Source organism: Leguminivora glycinivorella, chromosome 12 (assembly GCF_023078275.1).
Source record: "Leguminivora glycinivorella isolate SPB_JAAS2020 chromosome 12, LegGlyc_1.1, whole genome shotgun sequence".
NCBI lineage: Eukaryota > Metazoa > Arthropoda > Insecta > Lepidoptera > Tortricidae > Leguminivora > Leguminivora glycinivorella.
The window spans coordinates 15,588,283-15,607,485 of record NC_062982.1 but is presented as its reverse complement, the minus strand read 5'-3'; the positions used below and the strand labels follow the sequence as shown (position 1 = coordinate 15,607,485).

At 36.0% G+C, this 19,203-nt stretch overlaps 1 protein-coding gene across 1 annotated transcript; it reads left to right on the top strand.

The window, feature by feature from the left end:
• Positions 1–1,817: 1,817 nt before the first annotated feature.
• On the top strand, positions 1,818–17,392 carry LOC125232197 (putative inactive cysteine synthase 2). The gene is given in 3 exon segments (XM_048137831.1): positions 1,818–2,597; positions 2,600–3,135; positions 17,378–17,392. Coding segments are annotated over 2 exon segments (960 nt in total). The 5' UTR covers positions 1,818–2,173; the 3' UTR covers positions 17,378–17,392.
• Positions 17,393–19,203: the final 1,811 nt, after the last annotated feature.

The window sequence follows — 19,203 nt, the reverse complement described above, 5'->3', positions numbered from 1 at the left end:
GATGACCACTATTTTTGTTACATCCTGTTATTTTTTTCTTTCCATACCATACATGTCACATAAGTCACATTCCCGCTCCCTGCGAGGCAAAAATCTTGAAAAATATTATGATGTTGACTTTCTTGTAGTCTTGTAGCTATTGACTACTGTTCTAGAGATATTGCACGGCACCAAATTCTTTATCTGAATGCTATCGCGGACGCTGGCAGTGGCGTCACCTTATTGCGCAACCTACAGTTAATATTTGCTAAACAAACAAAGATACTTACAGCTCGTCACGCAATAACACAAGTAATAAATATTGCTAATAGGGTTTAGGGCATGATAATTACATATTATGATGGAAAAATAAGCGTGATAATGTTAATCTCCAAGATAAAATAATATTATTATGTATTTTTCATCCTTGATGAAAGAATTTATATTTTAATTATTTTTTCATTGAGCAGTCTAAACTGGTGAAATAAATGGTACTCTCAGCGTTGTAGTGCCATTTGTCGTATTATTAGGTCGCTTGATCGATGGTTACCCAATTATCAAATAGCTGACATTTGGCTCGGTCGCCTACTCGCCTTCACTAAATAATGTAATGCATTGTGCACAATTGTATCCATATTTGTTAACAATGGGCCGCTACGTATTGACATCTGGTGGGTCTTCAACTAGCAGCACCGAGTCAAAAGACCCACTGCGATTTGCTGACAAGTTGTGCTCTTATGTGCTTTAACCGTGTACCCGTAGAGCTGAGATTAAAATATAGGAAATGAAATCACGTTTATCTCCCCTGTATAGAAAAGTGTGCCTTAGTGGTCTGTGCTAAAGTTTGGTTAGGGGAAGCAGGGTTGGTGCAACAAGGAGTTGAAATTGCAGGATGTTAAACATCTCCGAATTGCCACTTGTATCATAATCGCGCGGCTGCCGAGGGGTGGCGGTTATTTGCACTTTTTGTGTGTTTTGCCAGTTGGCGCAAACATAATGTAATTTGTTGACATGTAGATCAGCACAATTGAGATAAATAGGTAAAAAACATGTGACATGTGAAGCAATCGTTTACTACTGGGATGAACCCTTATTAAGTGGATGGTCACAAAGCACCGCGTGCTTTATTATGACCATGTACTAGTTCTGCTTAATAGTTCAGGTTCCTTTGAATAACGACTGACATGCAGAAACATAACATTTCATGCCAAAAGGGCAAACTGTTTTTGTTTCACTATTTATAGAAATCTTATTTTTTGTGTGAAACGTGTTTTGTTATCTGTCATATGTAGGTTCTTTCTCTTGGATTACGGTCACTTTCTTGTAGTAAAGAGTAAACCCCAGTCGTGCGTGTCGTGCACTTAAAGCTAACACACACACATTTTTAGGGTTCCGTAGTCAACTAGGAACCCTTATAGTTTCGCCATGTCTGTCTGTCCGTCCGTCCGTCCGTCCGTCCGCGGATAATCTCAGTATCCGTTAGCACTAGAAAGCTGAAATTTGGTACCAATATGTATATCAATCACGCCGACAAAGTGCAAAAATAAAAAATGGAAAAAAATGTTTTATTAGGGTACCCCCCCTACATGTAATGTGGGGGCTGATATTTTTTTCATTTCAACAATGTGTGATATGTTGTTGGATAGGTATTTAAAAATGAATAAGGGTTTTCTAAGATCGTTTTTTGATAATATTAATATTTTCGGAAATAATCGCTCCTAAAGGAAAAAAAGTGCCCCCCCCCCCCTCTAACTTTTGAACCATATGTTTAAAAAATATGAAAAAAATCACAAAAGTAGAGACAGTAGTTTTTGAGGAAAATACATTTTTTAAATTAAAAGTTTGTTGTACGATTATAACTATTATCGTGTACCTATGTTGTCTGAAATAATTTTTGTTATTTAATAAGTATAGGTAATTATACAATTGTATTAATTCTAAATGTTTATGCATATGTGTAATACATATTAAAATGATATCGCAGTATGGATTGGCACGGCACTATGACAATCGACGCTTGAGGCCTTCACCTTGCGCGCGGCACCTTCCGTACAAGTTTCGTCAGCTTTGCGCTCGTCACTATTAGTGCTCGCAGGAGATGCCGAGGCATTTGTACAGCCAATTCTGGCTCGCATCAACAGTGCTTCTCAAGATCTACTTCTACTGACTCAGTTCCTAGAAACTAACGTTCGCTATGGCACCTGCTCCTAGTGTTGAAAATAATGAAATTAAATCATCAGCTTTGGAGTTAATAGGCAATACTCCGCTCGTTGCTCTGGATCGATTACACCCTGGACCTGGAAGAATTCTAGCCAAATGTGAATTTATGAACCCGGGAGGATCCATCAAGGACCGATCATCACTGTTCATGATAAATGCCGCTCTGAGGGACGGGGCGCTGAAACCCGGTAACCCGATCTTGGAAGTGACATCTGGCAACCAAGGATGTGGTCTCGCCGTAGTCGCCGCTGTTAAGAATCATCCGTTGACAATATACATGTCTGCGGGCAATAGCGAGCAGAGAGCGATACAAATGGAAGCGTGCGGGGCGAAGTGTATCCGAGTACCACAAGTTGAGGGTGTCTACGGTAAAGTCACTTATGCTGATGTTCAAGCGGCAGAGGTGACTTTCTTGTAAATCAGTTTTATAACGAAGCAAACGTACAAGCTCACTACGAAACGACAGGGCCCGAAATTTGGAGACAAACTGGTGGTCATGTGGATGCATTTGTGGCCACAGCCGGAACGAGCGGCACTTTCTCGGGAACATCCAAATATTTGAAGGAGAGGAATCCAGAAATGAAAGCTTACATAATTGAGCCGGAAGGAGCGGAGGTGATAGCTGGAAAGCCAGTGTGGAAGGCGTGCCACAAGCTGCAGGGTTCTGGGTACGGCGTGGTGCCGGCTCTGTTTAAGTACGAGGTGATGGACGGGGCGCTGAGCGTGTCGGACGAGGAGGCGATGCGGTACAAGCGGCTGCTGGGCGAGAAGGAGGGGCTGTACGTGGGGTACACGAGCGGCGCCAACGTGGCCGCCGCTGTCAAGCTGCTGCGCTCCGGGAGCCTGCCCCAGCACGCCTGGGTGGTCACCATGCTCAACGACACGGGCCTCAAGTACTCGCCCACGCCTGACGAAGTCAAGAGTGATAATAGTTAAGTAAGTAATGTCATTGCATTCTTCTAATAATTTACGAAACGTTTAAATTATTATGTGTGAGTGTGACATTAGGTACAAAAAATATATATAATTAAGTAGGATAAGCACGAAATGAAGCAACTGAGTGTAAATAATGTCTAAGTAACCTGAATTATGTCTCAGTTGCTACATTTATTGTACTAGTAACGTAAGGTAATAAACATAGTTTCTTATAATATAAGCATAGATAAATTAATGTCCACACTAAATGTTATTGAAAAATCTGGTGTGGGGAAAATTATATTATGTGCACTACCTTATGCAGAAAATGTATCATATGACTATAATTGTAAGATAGCTTACTATAATTCTTTAATGTACCATGCCATAGCTGTTAAGAGGGGGTAGAGCAGGGAGAATTTTCAGAATCTGTCAAATTACCCCATTACACACACAAACACCCTTCACTCACACTACCTCAATTTACTGTGAAAGGTCAGTGACCCTTAATTTTTTTCAAGAGTGTTATTTTGAGTTTGTAGTCAACTACTGACCTCCTTTGAGAAATTAAAACTGTAAAAAAGGTAGCATACAAGAAGACAGAGAAAAAATACGCATCATCTAGCTTTCCTTCTCTGTTCATGTCTCATGTGACTTAAATTTACCTAAATATGTAGATAACGTTTCTTATTCAATTGATTGTTTATCTAGGTGTATTTCAAATTACATTGCACTTCATTTTGCGTTACTTTTCTATACTTAGATTAAAAATCGTCAGCCTGCCTATCCCCGCAAACATTATTCAAAGACTGTGTGAAGGGCTAAAGGCCGATACCTCCAGGCAGACAATTATGGTCGCGTGATAAATGATAAACCATCAGCCCTATCACACTATTTGTAAGTGCGATAGGGACGGCCCGATGTTATACCATTTATCGCGCGACCATGATTGCCCTGCCGGTCTTCGGAGGCCTGTGCTGTGCATTACGTATATGCGGGGTGTATTAAAGACTAACAGATAGGTACTTTATTCTTTTTGGTCGTTAGGTTTTTTATCAATTTATCATTTATTTTGATACAAAAATAAAGTATGTGTATAAAATAAAAACCTAATGAATAGAGTACAGCTAGCAGCAGTCATGTCAGAGACACAAAGAAAGACAGGGAATATCGACGCATATCTTATCTTATCCAATACTGCCATCCCATCTGCATCAGACTCTTGATCTTACCCAATTTCCGAGTCCCTTCTCTTAATTTCAGTTCCTTGAGTTGAAAATGTTGAAACTCATACTTAGTATTAAATAAACCACAAATACATATAAAAATCACAATATAATTTTAAATTATGGCTTAGGCCCTGTACCAGTTGCAGTCGCTACGTCTGTAAAGCCCCTTGTAGTTTCTTTTAAATGGAAAAATACCTAGATGTCATGTCATACACATCTGTGATGTAACTGAAAATTAAAAAACATCGCTTAGAGATAAGGTTCAAATTAGCATGGCAAAAAATACAGTGCAGTCAAAATACCATCAAAATACGAAAAAGCATATGTCAATGTCAATATCACTGCCGTATGCCGTATTTCAGGCCATAAGGGCTGTTTTCTCAAATATGAAAAAATCTCAAAAGCAGAACTTTAAATAGTATTTTATGCAACAGGCGTTTAAAGGAGATCAAAAAAGACGAGTGGCGTGGGTAACAATTTGAGGCGAAGCCGAAAATTGTTATTAAGACGCCACGAGTATTTTTTGACTCAGTTAAACACCGTTGCATACAATACTTTTTCTACGACCATGCACTTAGTTGTTAATAGGTTTCTCGAATAACTTTCGTGAAATTCACACTGTTTCCTGTATTTTGACGCAAAGGTTTGCACTGTCAGCTCAGCTGCCCAAAGCCTTCCCGCGCACGCGCGCCGTATCGTTATAAGGCGTTGCCATGGTTACAGGGCCAAACAATGCGTTTTCAGTTTTTTCGATACTGCGCGCATGCGCGGAAAGCCGGCGGACACTGGCTTTGGGGAATAGACTTTTATGTAGGGTTTTAAAGATCTATGCACGACCCTGTAAATGACGAATAATAGTTCGGGAGTAGAAAAAAGACTTTCTAGGAAAATTATTTTGAACTTGATAGGTAGAACAATTTTTAAAAGTTGTACAAAAAAAATCTGAACTAAGTTTGTAACTATATGAAAAGCATTTTTTATCTTAGATTGCATATTTTATATACATATTATCGTAACGAATTTTCTTTCAAATAAAAAGAGAATTATTAGAATAGGTTGACGGTGTCTACCGTAAACTGGGGTTACATTGACCAATTTGGGAATTTAAACGTAACGTAACTAAGGAAGAAAAAAAATGGGACCATCAACTTTTTAGGGTTCCGTAGCCAACTAGGAACCCTTATAGTTTCGCCATGTCTGTCTGTCCGTCCGTCCGTGGATAATCTCAGTAACCGTAAGCACTAGAAAGCTGAAATTTGGTACCAATATGTATATCAATCACGCCAACAAAGTGCAAAAATAAAAAATGGAAAAAAATGTTTTATTAGGGTACCCCCCCTACATGTAAAGTGGGGGCTGATTTTTTTTTTCATTTCAACCCCAACGTGTGATATATTGTTGGATAGGTATTTAAAAATGAAGAAGGGTTTACTAAGATCGTTTTTTGATAATATTAATATCTTCGGAAATAATCGCTCCTAAAGGAAAAAAAAGTGCGTCCCCCCCCCTCTAACTTTTGAACCATATGTTTAAAAAATATGAAAAAAATCACAAAAGTAGAACATTATAAAAACTTTCTAGGAAAATTGTTTTGAACTTGATAGGTTCAGTAGTTTTTGAGAAAAATACGAAAAACTACGGAACCCTACACTGAGCGTGGCCCGACACGCTCTTGGCCGGTTTTTTCAGTCTTTTCCTGCTAAAAAGCTAACAAGGTAACAAAATAAGTGATATCAGGATATTGTTTTCTGTCACAATGCCTGCACGTATGAAATGTTTCTTTTTAACCCAGTGGTTGACTGGTAGAGAATGCCTTAAGGCATTATGTCCACCATTTGTACTTATTTTTTTATGTGCAATAAGGAATAAATAAATAAATAAATAAATAAAATAATGTACGCAGAAAAAAACGATGTGATCAAACATAAACTGACATTGGGGTTACTTTGATACACTATATATTTTTTTTAATGATAATCGAATGTAATCCCTTACAAAAGTATTTTATGTCAAGAAAAGATTAAAAAAAAATGGTTCGCAGTCAAATGTTACAACTCTTTAACGCTATTTTGGGGTTACTTTGATCAAGAATAAAAATTAACATCTTCGAAAAACCAACTTTTTTTGCAATTATTTCAATATTTATCACAAGAAGCGATCAAATTATCAGCCTCAACAAGTACCGTGACAAAATCAGACAATAATTAACTATGTGTCATTATGGTCAATGTTACCCCATGCAAGTGATCAAAGACACCCCACAGAGTAAATCATTACTTAGTAGTAAATACCTAGTTTGACTTTATGATACAAAATTCAATACAATGGTATAGCTAAACACATTTCTGGCAACCTAATATTCACTGTGAACCTTTTAGTTTAATACCCACTACGTTAGTTTATAAGTTTATTTAAACATGAAAAATAGCAATAAACTATGCTTATATTTTGACACGTTGTCCGCACTGCCCACGACCATACCCAACTAGCAAAAGTCGCGCTTACAACGATCTCAAGACTAATTTTTTTTGGTTTTATATTGATTCTATATCATCGTAGAAGCCTGGATTTGGGCACAATTATAAGCGTATTTATTTTAATATCATTCTAACATCACTTTTATTGCATACTGTTCGCTTTTACAGTAATCTTGCCAAAACTAATTTAAGCTTTCTTAGGCTAATATCGCTTTCACGTAAGTATTTTATAAGCCTGCATAGGCTTATTTTGGTCCAACATTAGACTCTTGTGAGCCTAAACAAGCTTATTTTGATTTTTGTACGACAACACGATATTTGGAACATTCTACGGCTACGTTGTGACAAAATAAACACTAAAGGTAATTACGTATTACCATTTAGTAATATTTATAAACTTATAATAACGTGTTTCTTATCCTTGGTGCTTCTTCATATTGCGCGGTAAGTATTTGGAAAATATTATTTACTGTAAAATAGACCCTTATTTACACTTCAAATTTCATGCCCCCACTCAAATAATAGTATTTTGTATCCTCGTTAATTATTTTATTTCTTTATTTGCAGTAAAAAGACGCCATTGTTATAGTTGCATTTTCTCAGTGCGCTATTAGACTATTATAAGATAATTTACTATAATATTAGCGTTCTTGAATACCAATGATACGGCCATGTTTAATTAATTTAGGATTCCTTGCTTTAACTATATAAAACCTCATTTTCTTAATCTTGACCTGATTTTATATCACTTGACCATATAAATACAAGTATACTTATTGTTTTTACTTTTTATTTAAATGACAAAGTTGGTGATGTGAAATGGTTGTATACTTACAACTGTGTTCCCAAAATTGATTTAAGGTCAAACCACTTTATATTGATATCATCTATTGTTTATTTAAGTATGTTTATCCTATATCACTCTAATATCGAACTAAATTACTGCTATTAATCTCATAATAGCTTTAAATAAGGTCACAAAAAGATGCACTATTGTATTTTTATGTTATGCTGATATTAGTCTGAAATTCTTACAAAAGCATTTATTAAGACCATTATAACATCAAATGATCCAATATCACTCTAATATCTTACCTCACTACTGCTATTGACCTTATAATAGTTTTAAATAAGATGAAAAAAGTATGTACTTATAGTGTTTTTATGTTATGCTGATATTAGTCTGACATTCTTACAAGAGCATTTATCAGGACCATTATAAAATCAAATAAACTTAGAGAAGAGGACTATAAGAACAGTTACTCTCAAGAACAATGAATCTACGTAAATGTTATTGTAGGAGTAAGAGGCTTATAATAGTATTATAAAATGCGCTTATATACATATATGAGACTAAGTAATGAGACAGAGTGTTCTAGAGTCCGTACTAGCTTGTCTAAGGCTAATATAAGAGCAGTAACATGTTCCAAAACAATTATAAGAGTGATATAAGCCCACCACTCTTATAAAGTGCGCAATCCAAGACTTTTTTGCTAGTTGGGTATTTACTTATTCACCGCGTCAGAGCACCATCTAACTATAAAGGTTGGTTAAGGGTTATCATAATATGTGTAGATTTCATTACCGACCACTCATAACATATTTAATCCTTATTTTTTGGTAAAATAAATATAATACGCTCGTGACAGGTCATATTTTGTTCGCAATCCGAAAGAGTCAACCCTTTTCCCTATTCACCCCCTTCCCGACCCTATTCACTCCAACGTTAGGGTGAGCGAAAATTACTAAATAAAACGACATATTTTCAAAGACAAACCGAAGTTCACACTGCCGGAAGATTTTTTTGTGTAAAAAATTAGCATGGCACATATAAAAAAACGGCTATCGACGTTCAAAAGTCGGTTTTGGCCCAATTCACCATAAATTACGTTAGTTATACCCGTTCCGACCCCATGAACCCAAAATCTTCAGAAAACGATGTACTATGTAGCCCAATTTTATTTGGTATTTTGGAGGTAACTAGTAAAAATAATTTAGTTTTACAATTGTGCGAAAATAAATTCTCATCTGGCCGGTTTTTTTAACCTGGCCTGATGGCCTAGTGGTAATAACGTTAGCTGCGTAAGCTGAAGACCCGGATTCGATTCCCGGCTCAGCCACCGTGGGCCTTGTCGTTTTTTCTTTCGTGTATGATATCTATTTCAATATATGTATGTATGTATGTGAACACTTTATTGTACATAAGACAAGTTAGGACATAAAAATACAGTATAGTTATGATGTACAAAGGCGAACTTATCCCTATAAGGGATCTCTTCCAACCTTTGAGCGAATTGAAAATGTATTATTTATATAAACTTGAAAAAGAACAAATCAAAAATGATTCAATAAAATAATTTTATTTCTTCCCTAGTTGTATAGTTTCATACTTATGATTTTTATTTTAAAGTAATCCGTCTATATTATAGCAACCATGGGTGATTTTTGCGGACTTAAGTAGAAACGTGGAGGTAGACAGAAGTGTGATTAACATTTCTAAGTGTTAATTTCTTGTATCTAGTCTAACTACGAAGCAATACATTGACGTATAAATTGCGTCCATATACAGAGAGGTCATTCATAAAAATACCACTTTAGGTAAGTTATTGTATACAATGTGACAAGCATTGACCACACATCCCAATTCACCCCTCTTCCGACCCTAATCAGCCCCTTCGTAAACCTATTCACCCCCTTTGCGACCCGATTCCCCCCATTCCTGATCCCATTCACCCCTCAGGCCGCGGATATTTATTCATCCCGTAAAAATTCCCCAACACAGTTGCATCGCTTTCTTCATGAAAACCATTATAAAAATGAAAATATGTCTTATGATTTTCTGTTATACATAAACTTTAGAAGTGTATACACATTCAAAAGGATAATGAACGATTAAAATGAGTAAAAATCCAATAAATTTGAACGTCAACTTTGACAGACATGAAACTGTAAATAAAAATGTGTGGCTTGCACATTTTCACTGTAATTTTAAATATGTAACACATTTTTTTTAGTAACATATTGTGTATAATACTTTTCATTCAACAGATAACTGTTATTGGCCTAAGACTATGTAAAAATACCTATGTAAGTTGAATATTTACGGCTGTTGTCCTAAATACCAATAATAATAATAAAAAAAAAACATAATATATTATTTTCCTACTTTGATTGCGGAAAATAGAAGGAATATGTCAAGAAATATAATAACATTATATACCCCCGGAACCCTTTTCACCCCAAATTACGGTATTTATTAAATTGTCAAGAGTGAACAGGCATCTTCTGGGCGAGCTCACTCCATCGTAGGCCACGTCTTTGCCTTTGGCTAGTCTGTGGTCAAGAGTAAGCCCATTTATAATTAAAAAAAAAACCGGCCAAGAGCGTGTCGGGCCACGCCCAGTGTAGGGTTCCGTAGTTTTCCGTATTTTTCTCAAAAACTACTGAACCTATCAAGTTCAAAACAATTTTCCTAGAAAGTTTTTATAAAGTTCTACTATTGTGATTTTTTTCATATTTTTTGAACGTAGGGTTCAAAAGTTAGAGGGGGGGGACGCACTTTTTTTTCCTTTACAAGCGATTATTTCCGAAACTATTAATATTATCAAAAGACGATCTTAGTAAACCCTTTTTCATTTTTAAATACCTATCCAACAATATATCACACGTTGGGGTTGGAATTAAAAAAAATCTCAGCCCCCACCCTAATAAAACATTTTTTTTTCATTTTTTATTTTTGCACTTTGTTGGCGTGATTGATATACATATTGGTACCAAATTTCAGCTTTCTAGTGCTTACGGTTACTGAGATTATCCGCGGACGGACGGACGGACGGACGGACGGACGGACGGACGGATGGACGGACGGACGGACGGACGGACGGACGGACGGACAGACGGACAGACGGACAGACGGACGGACGGACGGACGGACGGACGGACAGACAGACATGGCGAAACTATAAGGGTTCCTAGTTGACTACGGAACCCTAAAAATTGTCATTATGTAAAATGTCGGAAACTACGAAACCCTACATTGACGCGCTCTTGGTCGATTTTTCGTCTTAATGCTATGTAAGAGATAATAAAAAATTACACCTCCCAATTTATAATAAGTTTTTTTTGCAAAAAAAATATTTATTGCTCTCCGAGACATTTTTAAAAACCCCTGACTCAATGGGTATACGACGTTTCCTAACAGAGTTCCTATGATCACCTTTCTGCTCCATCATCAGATTAGCTCCATGATACCATAATATTGCATTGTCACTTGATTTACATAGGTGTGCAAAATTTCAGCTCAATTGGAAACCAGAAAGTGGGTCAAATTTAGCTTCTACGTTTTGACTCAAACTAACATACCTACTAACAAGGCAAGTTGAATAAAAGCTTGTATAAAGGCTCGTTTTCGTGAACTGTCAAATCACCTCATACAATTTACGGCTGTAAGGCAACCAGGTAGGGTTTATTATTGCACTTTAATTACATATTAATGATTTCTAGCCCGTAAGATATATATTTGCTTTAACAATGGATAGATATTTATGCGGGTGAAAGTGTAATTTAGGTTTTTATAAAGAATCAAATATTTTTAAGCGACCCGATCAGATATGTATGCGGATAAGGACCCTCCCACATCTACCGTCTTGCGATCGTAGCGCGTCGGGCCAACTGTATGGCTAAGCCGCGCTGACGCGGCGTCTTTTTCCATACAGTTGGCCCGACGCTATACGCTCGCGAGACGCTAGAAAGAGAGACGATGTTTTTGCCGGTCACGGAGCATCACAAATTTTTGCCGGGAACATGTCGTCATATACTTATGTTATGGCCCACTATAGAAAATCAGATATTTTTGCACGGCTGTTCATAGTCATTTATGCTGGTCACCAGCTGGTGTTCCATGAATATTTGGTTTAGTTGAGTGGAGAAGTGCCATTCAAAACAAGCGCTTTGTAAACAACGATGTATTTAGGTGATTTATAATTATTATTGTTTTCAACTTACGGTTACGTGTTCGCGGTATGCACAGAGTAAATATTTAATGAAATTGAGTCATTTTTTTATATACACAATTAAATTTGAACCAGAAGCACTATACCTATACCCGCTCGCATTCCCCTTTTTTCTATTCTAAGTAAGAATCGATTAATACGTATCTGAATATGTATGAATAAATTAAATTGTAATTGTTTACATACAACCTGTGAAGTTTGGTTGACAAAATTTGACGTAGGTACTGTCATATATATTTTTAAAATGACGTACTGTTAATACCAGCGTAATGAAAATGTATTCCAATGAGTAAAACAAAACATTAAACTTTTTTCAATTTAACCGAACTAGAATGAAATCATTTATACTCATTCGGTTGTGTTCGTTATTTTCTTTGATAATGTGATATATTTTTATTTATTTTTTATGCACAAGCCATGCACCTTTAAATTTTAAATGAGATTGGATCTCCACCTGACATATTTGATTTACCCTATTTATTTTGAGCACAGTTTTACACTGGTATGGTTTTTCGTGTACGTACACTATTTTCTGTCAAAATATTTGTCAAATTTAATTGTCAACGCGGAGCGACCGGCGACACGTCTGCCTCCGACGAGCCGCTCACGGCATCTAATCGAAAGGAGAATTCTGACAGCAATGGCGAATGTATGGAAATTTTACGATAGTTTAAATTTAAGGTAAAATTTCTTTGTTGCCTTTGAGAGGAAAAATATAAAAAACCTCAAAACTTCTAGTCCATTTATCTGGCTTTTAGAATCATTTAATGTTATAACTAAAGTATTGAATTTTTTTAACAAAGTTTACTAAACGGCGACATACGTTTTTCTCATTTTAGGTCAACTTTGCGTGGGTTTATTTATTATACCTTTAATAATTAGAGATTCTGAATAGTCAAAAGTTGTAGACACACTCTTTAAGATAATAACTCCATTTATTTTATTTCATTTAATTTAGAAATGTGAGCAGCATTTGTTAAACGCCGAATGCACTTTTCGAGGATTTCGTACGACCCCCTCTTTCTTTGACTTAAATAAATTCATTGAGCGCTTCATGCTAGCTCCACGGAAGGTATTTTTGCCAAAGAAATTATTTGTATATTTAGTGGAGTTATTGGCCTTCAATATTGAGCCAAATAGATGTAATAGTGTTATATATAAGTCTCAGTCAGCTGACAAAGCCAAGGACCCCATGCCTCATTTAAACTAGATTGTAAGACAGCGGAAAAACACCTGAATATGAACGTTGTTCACCAGAATATTCAGGGTTTTTCCAGCAAAGAATTAGAAGTAGGATTATTTTTAGATAGTAATAATGTTGAAGTTATGTGTATTACTGAACATTGGTTGAAGCAAGAACAGTTGATATTTGATTATGTTAATTTTAAATTAGCTAGTTTTTTTGCCAGAAAATCTGCTGCTCATGGTGGCTCCCTTATTATTGTTAAAAATTGTATGAAGTGTAAAGAGCGCAAAGATGTTGTAAAATATTCCATAGAAAGAACTATAGAAATTTCATGTGTTGAATTAGACAGATATATTATTGTATGTGTTTATAGACCACCATCAGCTGACTTCAGCATATTTGAATCTACAATGGAAAATGTTCTGAATTTAGTATGCAAGGGCCAAAAACATGTTATTGTATGTGGAGATTTTAATGTTAACTTGCTCGAGTCATCTAGTAATACTGTTAAAATGTTCTGTTTGTTTAAATCATTTAATTTATTTAATTTATTTCTTGAACCTACCCGGGTAGGTGTGACTAGTGCAACATGCCTAGATAATATTTTTTGTAACTGTGAATGTATAGATAAGAAATTATTTAACTGTTTTCATTCCGATCACAGCGGCCAAAGGGCAGCTTTCTTAAACGTTATTCATGATACTCCACAAACAATAACATATAGACCCATTACTGGATCTCGCTTGGAATCATTCAAAAATGAAATTCTACATAGTTTGTCTATAATACCATTTTCGCATTATGACTGTAATCATTTGTATCAAGATGTTTTCAATGTAATTCTTAATCAATTTAATAACAATTTCAAAGTGAAATCTATTAGTGGGTCAAAAGTTAAAACAAAGTTTAGTGAATGGGCTACTGTAGGTATTCACAAAAGTAGAAAAAGACTTTATGAACTTTATGGTGAGAGAGAGCTGAACAAGAATTCAGAATTCCTGGACTATGTAAGAAACTACTCAAGAATCTTCAAGAAAGTGTGTTTAACTGCCAAGAAAAACTTTATTAGTTCTAAATTGAAAGTGTCGGACAACAAAGTGAAAACAACTTGGAGTATTATAAATAAAGAAGCTGGTAAATGTAAATCACGCGATTGTCAAGTCAACATTGTATCAGATAATCAACAAATAGTGTCGAACAGCGATGTTGCCTCGGCATTCGAAGATTATTTCTCAAATATAGCCGTTAACACCACAAAATGTTTACATTCTTCTGCGGCTCAAGCCCATTCATTACTTTGTGCTAATGTTAAGAAATGTAATAATTCATTTGAATTTAGTCAAGTAGACTCTGTAAATATTGTTAAAACATTCAAGTCACTCAATTTAAAGAAAACGGAAGACTTATGGGGAACATCAGTTAAAGTAATTAGTCATGTCATAGATATAATAGCACCTTACTTGGCCGTAATATATAATATTTCAATTTCACAAGGCACCTTTCCAGATCTTATGAAATGTAGCAAAGTCATACCGCTTTTTAAATCGGGTGATTCGAGTGATATAACCAATTTCCGTCCCATATCAATACTTCCTGTACTAAGTAAAGTCTTTGAGAAGCTAATGTTAAATGATCTACTGGGACACTTCAACAGACATAGATTACTTACAAGCAAACAGTTCGGTTTCACAAGGGGCCGTTCCACGACCGATGCTGCTTCGGTACTCATTAAACATATATATAATTTTTGGGAAAATTCTTGTGATGCAATTGGCATATTTTGTGATCTTTCAAAAGCCTTTGATTGTGTGGATCATGGAACGCTCATTTTGAAATTAGAACACTATGGTTTGTCTATAAATGCCCTAAACTTTATGTCTTCTTACCTTAGCAATAGAACACAAACAGTAGTTGTTAACAAAACTCGCTCTAGCGGGACTGTAGTCCAATTAGGAGTGCCACAAGGCTCAATTTTAGGCCCATTCCTGTTTTTGGTTTATATAAATGATTTGCCATGTATAGTGAAAAACTTTTGTGAAATAGTACTTTTTGCTGATGATACATCACTGCTTTTTAATGTTGACCGAAAATCTACGGATTACAATGTAATTAATAGCACGTTAGCTGATGTACTGCAGTGGTTTACTGTCAACAATTTACTTCTTAATTCTAAGAAAACCAAATGTATTCGATTTTCTCTGCCGAATGTTAAACCAATCGATACAAAAATACTTTTGAATGATGAATGCTTAGAGATGGTAGATACAACACTGTTTCTTGGTTTAACATTGGACAAAAATCTACAATGGAGTCCTCATATAAAGAAACTAGCAAGCAAATTAAGTTCAGCCGCATACGCCGTTAGGAGAATCAGGCAACTGACTAATGTTGAGACAGCTCGCCTAGTGTATCATAGTTATTTTCACAGTGTAATGTCATACGGTATTCTGGTTTGGGGCAAAGCAGCTGACATACAGACTATCTTTGTATTACAAAAGAGAGCCATTCGTTCTATTTACAACTTAGGAACACGTGAATCAGTAAGAGAACTCTTCAAAGAAATTAATATCTTAACTGTAACTTCCCAATACATTTATGATAGTATAATTTATGTTGTTAAGAATTTAGACTGTTTCACTAAGAATTCTGATATCCATAATTATAACACTAGAAACAAAAATAAGCTTGCCATAAAGAAGTTTCGTGTCCGTAAAGTACAGAAGTCATTTGTTGGGCAATGCATTCATTTTTATAATAAGTTACCTGACACTGCTTTGAGATTACCCCTCCCAGCTCTTAAGAACTACTTAAAAAAATCATTGATGTTAAAGGCTTATTACAGAGTCGAGGACTATTTGACAGACAAACATGCATGGCCCGAACCAGAAACTACAAAAAACGAATAGCAATTAAAATAATTGTATTATGTATAGAGGACACAGTTCAGATAAGAAAGCACATCAAATATTTTATATTTTATGTTGTGTAGGTAAATTACATATTTAATGATATTGAGACTCATATTATCTTTTTCTTCTATGACAATTTGATATGTTTTCTCTGAAGAAGAACGACGTATTATTAAGCAATAATATAATTTATTGAAATTGATTTCCATAGAGTACCTAGTCTGTTCATATTCTTTGATGAATACTTTTGCATGTTAAATTGTATGTTGTTATTTAATGCATGTTAATTATAAGATGTAATGTTTTGAAAAGAAGTTGCCCGCCGAGTTTCTTGCCGGTCCCATAGTGGATACCCCCCTCCCAACTGAGGGGGGACTGAAATCTTCTCGAGGCTGAGGCGTAGGGTTAGAGCCGGCGTAGCTTTATTTGACGTTCATATGCGCATTGTAATATGCCTACTTGAAAAATAAATATTTCATTTTCATTTTCATTTTCATTATAATACTTAAAATGCGTTTATTTGTTTTAGGTACAGTTTTTACTAAAGGCTCTTTCCATCAGGAATTCCAGTAGGTTTTTTTATTGAACATAATACAATAATGTGCTTACTTAAGTCACCAAAACGAATACATAGGTAAATACGGCATAATTATATTATTAATTATGTTGAAGAATCTCTTAACCAGAAAACGGAACCATAGTAGATTTGCACGGTTTCTCTGTTTCTTGTTGAAACAAAAAGTTGTCGCAAAAATAGGATTTCATGTAATTTTTGTATCAAGGATTTAGCGCTATATGTCAGTTAGTATATGGCTAAGAACTTTTTTTTTCAAATTAATTGAATGAAACATAACACAAAGTTGCTGTTAGGTACCTAAAGGCAAGCCATCATTGCCATACCCTACCAGGGTGTCATGTGATCCCTTGTAGGTACCTGTACCTATGTAAACAACTTTGTATACCATGTAGACCGTGATTACCTTTTTCATTTTTGTCGAGCTCCCGATATTTCGACGCAGTTGCATGCATCATGATCACGGAAAACTGCCCCGGTCAATATAAGTCTAATGAAAATAACCGTGAATCATTCAAAACTCTTTTTGTATACCATGGTTTGCAATAAACGCTTATCTTATCTGATTACTTGTGGACAATTCATAAAGAAAGGGTAAAGATTGCAAAATGTGCTGTTCTAAAAAAACAGTTTCATTGAATTTGAATGACAGTATTAGGTTTACAGGCATGGTCGCGCGATAAATGATAAAACATTAGGCAGTCCCTAATATCGCACTATTTTTATAAGTTCGATATTGACGGCCTGATGTTTTAACATTTATCGCGGACCAGGTAGAGATCTGAATTAGGTATATTATATTTCGCAAAAATTTATTGTTAGTCCATTCCTATCAACCAAAACCTAGTGTTATCCTATTTTGTAAATCACTTGCAGCTGCATTCTCAGAAGGGACCGGACTCCGCAAATAAACAATTCCAAATAATTAGAGGGAACTGTTGATAATTAGCCAATTTGGAGTTTTTATCGCAGCCCTTGCCTAGAGCGGACCTAAAAAACACAGTCGCGGTCAGAGTTATCGGAGCGCCAGAGGTACTTCAAAATATCGGAACACACACTCTAACGCCGTGACAATAGAGGTGTATCCAAATGTTTGTAAGCACCTCTGCCGCTCTGGTATATCTGATGGAAACTGTAGTACGTCCAAGCCGACGCCGTTTACTAAAACTGCCAAACGGCATTCGGCCGTAAACAGCGGAGAGCCGCCCACCTAACAAGCGGAGATTTTTTAATAATTGCCACCAGCTACAGCGGCGGGATAGATCAGATGTTTTTGCGAAGTCTGCATGGACATCTCCCTAATAGGCTGTTGTGAAATCAACGGCGCTAAATTACAGCGCGAATCGCCGGCTGCAGACTAATCTCCAAGATCACCGCTTATTTAGAAGAAAATTATGATTCACCGTCCTTATTAGGCATCCTCATGAATATGAGGAGAGATTCATAAAGGCGATCCGTCATTAAATGAAATCCTTATCTACTGATTATTATTTCAATGAATGAGTCCTTCGCCGGTACTATCTGATCTCAGCATTATTTCCCCTGTGGAACGTATGTATACTGTACTTAAAGGTAGTGCAATTATAACATTGCACCCACCGGCGAAGGAGTTTTGTTTTCCAGCGTTGTAAGACGTGATAAAAACATCGTGCAACTAATGCCATCGGGCAATATTTGCTCCGTCTAGATTGCCCTTTATAAGTAGGCAAACATTTGGATCATTAATGGGTATTTTCCTCGGGTTTATTTGCGGAGATCAGTCCACGACGTGTTTGTCGTCGTGCCTGGCTCGTCGTAGCGAAGGTTTAGTGAGTACACAAACAATATTCTTATTAAATTCATAGATAGATACATTTATCTTATAATTAAATATGGATTACGAACACGGTGGATTTATTAGAAATAACATGTAAAATCGATTTTTAAATTGATATTTGACATCACCACACATACGTAGTGCGTCCGTCCGCTACCCGTTCCCATTGGGTAGGTAAGTACCTATTTTATAGACGTTCTGATACTGATTACTGAGTAGTTTTGCAAAATATTCTCTTCTTATCTCAACTCTAGATATAGGCGTAGCAAAATTTGTACTTTTTCAGTACAGATGGTGTTTTTTTTACGCACTAGTGCGAGAAGTGGTTCATTATATGCCAGGTCGAAACTTCGGAGGGTCATCTGTACTGAAAAACGTCGTACGATACGCGTGCGAAAAGGAAATTCGTAACTCGTGTCGATTTAAAACACTCCCTTCGGTCGTGTTTTAATTTATCGCCACTCGTTTCGAACTTCCTTTTTTACGCACTTGTATCGTAATGTACTATTTATTAACTGTCGCCTCATATCTCTCAAGAAGGACGGTTATAAAGTCGTCTGTATGTTTATTTTTTTTATTTTTTATGTTTGTTCCTCGATATCTCCGTCGTTACTGGACCGATTTTGAAATTTTTTTTTTGATTGAATGTATATGCATACAGATTGGTCCCATTTTTCTCAGAACCCAGTTCTGATGATGGGATCCTGGAGAAATCGAGGGAACTCCTCGAATCTGAAAGGCATACATATGGTGATTTTTGTGTTTTTAAAGGAACAGCATGCATTTAGGTACGGAACAGTGACATTTGGTGCAGTGGAACTGCTGATGATGGCCAGAACGGAACTCTTCAAATCTGAACGGCACGCTTATAGTGACTTTGGTATTT